The sequence below is a fragment of the Limulus polyphemus genome, unplaced genomic scaffold, assembly GCF_000517525.1.
Source record: "Limulus polyphemus unplaced genomic scaffold, Limulus_polyphemus-2.1.2 Scaffold5906, whole genome shotgun sequence".
NCBI lineage: Eukaryota > Metazoa > Arthropoda > Merostomata > Xiphosura > Limulidae > Limulus > Limulus polyphemus.
This window is the reverse complement of record NW_013671516.1, coordinates 14,961-20,533: the sequence shown is the minus strand read 5'-3', so window position 1 is coordinate 20,533 and position 5,573 is coordinate 14,961. Positions and strand designations below refer to the sequence as shown.

Here is a 5,573-nt window from a genome sequence, read left to right as displayed (position 1 = left end):
GTACATATGTTTAACTTGTTCCGAATATATACAAATTATTTGAAAACAAGTAAAGTGTGTGCTGTTTATTCATCGTTGAATTTATTGCTAACAAGTCACACAAACACCGACTGTAGAAGAATCCTAAGCCCCACAACAACATAGTATATATTTATACTATCAAAAATGTATAAGTAAAAGCCATTTATTTTGACAATTAGCAAAAAGAACTAATATATATATATATATATATATAATTTTTAAAATCTCACAAAAAGCACATAGTTATGTTTTGGCTTCTTTTTCACGTTCATTTTATTATATAGTCAAATTTCCGTTGTCATTACTTTTCTCTATATAAAAACAATAGATAACTACAATTTGTGTAACTACAAAAGGTTAAAATGTTCTTTTTAATTGTTTTCCTCGTCAATAATTGTAGGTTGATTTAGTTTGTCATTTCTTAGCTTTTCTTTTCATATATATATTTGTATATGCAACATCTACCTCAGTTTATTGTTTTATTCATCTCTTAGACTTGAAGTCATTCCCATTGTTCAAAGAGACTGACTGGGAAAATCTGTTGGTCAAGGAGGGGCCTTTTGTTCCACAACCTGATAATGAAATGGACACTATCTACTTTGAAGGTGAGGCCATAAAAAATTAATATTGACCATACATAATGATTTATGAATAAGTAAGTCTGCTAAACCTTTTTTCTTTTTATCTTCAGCACGGAACAACATGCAGCATTTGAAGGTATCCAACTTTGAACTTTGACGAGTCAGCAGTTGAGTAGTTATTGCTCTTTGAGTAGTAAGCTGTGAAGACCTTGTACTGTACTGTATATGAATAATCAAATCACTATAGTGTATATAATATCTTTAACCTTATAAAGTAACCATTTTCCATTTGTTACACGACTGATATGTGTCCTCTGTGACAGTCCAGAAAAACCAGAATAGTTATTTAGAAAACAGAATATTTAAATCATACATTGTACATAAGATCAGGTTACAGATTAAATCCTTAATGTACATAAGATCAGGTTACAGATTAAATCTTAATGTACATAAGATCGGGTTACAGACTAAATCCTTAATGTACATAAGATCAGGTTACAGATTAAATACGTAATATACGTAAGATCAGGTTACAGATTAAATACTTAATGTACATAAGATCAGGTTACAGATTGAATTCTTAATGTACATAAGATCAGGTTACAGATTGAATTCTTAATGTACATAAGATCAGGTTACAGATTAAATCCTTAATGTACATAAGATCAGGTTACAGATTAAATACTTAATATACATAAGATCAGGTTACAGATTAAATACTTAATATACATAAGATCAGGTTATAGATTAAATACTTAATATACATAAGATTGGGTTACAGATTAAATCTTTAATATACATAAGATCGGGTTACAGATTAAATCTTTAATGTAAATAAGATCAGGTTACAGATTAAATCCTTAATATACATAAGATCAGGTTACAGATTAAATACTTAATATACATAAGATCAGGTTACAGATTAAATACTTAATATACATAAGATCAGGTTATAGATTAAATACTTAATATACATAAGATCGGGTTACAGATTAAATGCTTAATGTACATAAGATCGGATTACAGATTAAATACTTAATGTACATAAGATCGAGTTACAGATTAAATACTTAATGTACATAAGATCGAGTTACAGATTAAATCCTTAATATACATAAGATTGTGTTACAGATTAAATACTTAATATACATAAGATCGGGTTACAGATTAAATCCTTAATATACATAAGATCAGGTTACAGATTAAATCCTTAATGTACATAAGATCGGGTTACAGATTAAATACTTAATATACATAAGATCAGGTTACAGATTAAATCCTTAATGTACATAAGATCAGGTTACAGATTAAATCCTTAATGTACATAAGATCAGGTTTCAGATTAAATCCTTAATGTACATAAGATCAGGTTTCAGATTAAATCCTTAATGTATTTTCTAACCCAACTCAGTTGTTAATAGATCTGTTAAAAAGTTACTGATGAGATAGAAGTACTTAGATAATTCTCATTGAAACTTGAAAATGTTCTCAAAATCTACTTTAAAAATCAGATCATCATTCTTGTTTTGATGTAACTTAACAAGACCTAAGTAAAACAAAAGATATGTTGTTATAATTTCTGACATTAATCAGTGAATTGTGGGAAGATATCAACATACAACAAAGTGAAAATAGCAGAAATTTAACAAGTTTAAAGATTATCCACAAGTCACAAATTCATTTCAACATATACCTGCAGATAGGGGGCGTTACATAGAAGCTAACAACTGATACAATGGAGTACTATATATATATATACAAGATTACATTTAACCAACTTTAATGAAAATTCGAAGTTGAAACACGTAGCAATGACATGAGTTGTAAACCAGTGTTATTTAAAAATTGAATTTTTTTTTAAGATGTTATGTTTTATTCTTCAGTTAATACTTTTTACCCGCTATGTTTGAGTTTCATCAATGGCCAGTAGTGACGTGGTGTATTGATTAATAAAACACAGATTTTTATCGAACATAGTTACCTATCCTGTTTGTTTGGGAACAAAATATGCTGTTGAATTTCTTCTTCAATTTGCCCTAAAGTTGAAGAGGAACAAACTGGCAGTTGCACATCCCATGACACTCCACAAACAGAGATGCACATCCTGTGGCATTTCAAAAACTGACAGGTGCACGTCCCGTGACACTCCACAAACAGACCCGCACATCCTGTGGCACTTCATAAACTGACAGGTGCACATCCCATGACACTCCACAAACAGACCCGCACATCCTGTGGCACTTCAAAAACTGACTGGTGCATGTCCCGTGACACTTCATAAACTGACAGGTGCACATCTCGTGACACTCCACAAACAGAGATGCACATCCTGTGGCACTTTAAAAACTGACTGGTGCATGTCCCGTGACACTTCATAAACTGACAGGTGCACATCTCGTGACACTCCACAACAGAATCTGATCAAGCAACAATGAGACAAAAAATTATGTGAACACTTAGAGTGAGTTATTGTGGTTATACAACCAGTAACAAAATATAAGTGTCAAATTTGAATCGACACTGGTAGGCTTATATGTGGTGTTAAGAAGAGTTAATGAAGTTGTGTTAAAAAAAAACAACATGCTAAACCAAAGATTGTTCACAGTAACTGATTTTTTTTTAAAAATTTAAAATATCATTTTGGGATTAGTGAACTGGATAAGGATTTTTAAAATGAAACTGGATTAGGCTGGTTTTAATCTCAACATTAAATTATAAGATGAAGCAACAATAAACGAGACATGAATGTGTGTAAGATACCAGATTATTTGTTTCTAAGTATCAGTAATATATTTTAAAGAAAACAAATTAATTTGTAACAATACGAAAATTTAATGGCAGTTTCTTTCATCTTTAATTATTTGCAGGAAATTCAAATGGTTCACAACAATAAAATAAATTTGTTTAATTTTGCTGTTGTACAGGATTGTTAACTATGTTATTAAAAGTCTTAAAAAGATACTTTCTACTATTTAATATGCACATCACATTAACACGAAATAATCAGTGAAGATCAAAAGGGCAACATGTTTTCACAAAACCTAATTGTTAGAACCTTGGGCATAAAATCCAATAAAAGAATCTGACTCGGTAAGGATATTTACTAGTATAATATTCTGCTCAGGTTGGTTTGTAATTAAGCACAAAGCTACATAATGGGCTATCTGTGCTCTGCCCGCCATGGGTATCGAAACCCGGAATCTAGCACTGTAACTCCGCAGACATACCGCTTTGCCACAAGGGGGCGCTCAGGTTGGTCGGCATGTTGTTCTCAATGGTTAGTGTGCAGTTGCTGTTGGATGTCTGAATAAATAATAGTTTCTGGATTACTCCAAAGTAACTTATTGTAAATTAATGGAGGGTTTCTCCTATGTCCACACACCACAATGTAATTTATATTAATTATTATTTGTAAGTCGTTGCACTTTTGTTGATTTAGTTTTCTTACAAAACCTGCCTATAATTTACTCATTCTGTTGGTGTGAATACGAAACCCTGGGTTGTTTACAATGAATATCTCGCAAAAGTTTTATTTATTTATTGTTGTTGTTAATTTTTTTGTAAATCAAAATTCAGTACATCGCAATACTATTAATTCAAATATTACAAAAGTTAGAGGTTAAATTTCTACTATTACGCCATCTTTTGGTGGGCTACCAAACCAATGTAAGAAATAGAACAACCGTTTCTTACAATTAACATGTTGAGCTCAATGCGTTGATAACAATTAGATTATAAACATATATGGTACTACAGCTTGGAAAATAAAGTATATCACTTCCTTCACTCAATGAAAACAGCGATATGAAGTTCTTGTTTTCTTCTTCGTACCACAAAAGAAATGTTAACCGATGTTTTTTGACATGCTTTTTCAGGATCGAGCGCCCTCTACATTTTGAATCAATGTAAATCAATAAATAAAATATATATTTATTTGTGTGAAATGTCTGTGATGATTTAGAAGCCCTAATTAGCGATAAATTTATAAAATTAATGAAATTGTCTCACTTTGTATAACACAAAAAGAAACACATTACATTATTGCTAAATATCGGAACAACAATATTTCGATTTTGGTTGCTGTAACAACACACATACTCCTGACTGTATTTAAAAAGTTTGAAAACTTTTTATATCTAAAAAGCTTTAGTTATTGTAAGTAATATTATACTTGGAATTTGCGAACTCTAATGGAGAATAGCTAGTTTATATAACGTAGTAATACTTTATGCATTCGTCAGTATTACATAAGTGGCAACTTTATTGTCACTAGAGGACAGCACAAGAAAGTATGTATGCAAGCGTTTTATGTGGTCAATAAAAATATTGGTTTCTAGAATATGAGATGCCTTGTTAGTCTGAATGTTATTCTACTACAGGAAATGAATTTTTCAACTCTTTTCAGGGATATCAATATGTACTTGAGACAACCATAGAGCCCTCCAGTGGCACAACGGTATGTCTGCGGACTTGCAACGTTAGAAACCGGGTTTCGATACCCGTGATGGGCAGAGCACAGATACCCTTTTTGTAGGTTTGTGCTTGACTACAGACAAACAAACATGGAATGTATTACAGAGCAGAATGAAGTAGCCTGTTAGAACAGCAGCGTTAAAAATTCTTCTTTAATACAGATTTTATTTTGATATATCAATGAATTATGTCTTATCTAGTGTTTCACCAATGTTAAAAGATTAAAATTTGCCCATTTTAAGGTGTTTTTCTGTAAATTATTTATATAAAGTTGTAAAAAAATGTTCTGATTAAATTATTAGAGTTAAATATTAAGAGCCCCCAACGGTAAGTCTGTAGACTTATAATTCTAAAAAATCGGGTTTCGATACCCGTGGTAGTCACAGCACATGTAGCCCATTGTGTAGCTTTGTGCTCAATAATGAAACAAGTAAATATGAAGAAAATGTTTAGAACAGTTTTTAGTTCTAGATTATCAATATGGAGAACAGAGAGAGG

The 5,573-nt window shown here is 31.1% G+C and overlaps 1 protein-coding gene across 1 annotated transcript in view; it reads left to right on the top strand.

Moving 5' to 3' along the window:
* LOC106473123 (serine/threonine-protein kinase greatwall-like) overlaps positions 1-897 on the top strand; it is a 27,437-nt gene extending 26,540 nt beyond the window's left edge. Inside the window, exons 13-14 of the mRNA XM_013933802.2 lie at positions 516-626; positions 713-897. Coding sequence (XP_013789256.1) covers positions 516-626; positions 713-759 — 158 coding nt within the window. The 3' untranslated portion in view covers positions 760-897. The remainder of the gene's footprint in view (positions 1-515; positions 627-712) is intronic.
* Positions 898-5,573: the final 4,676 nt, after the last annotated feature.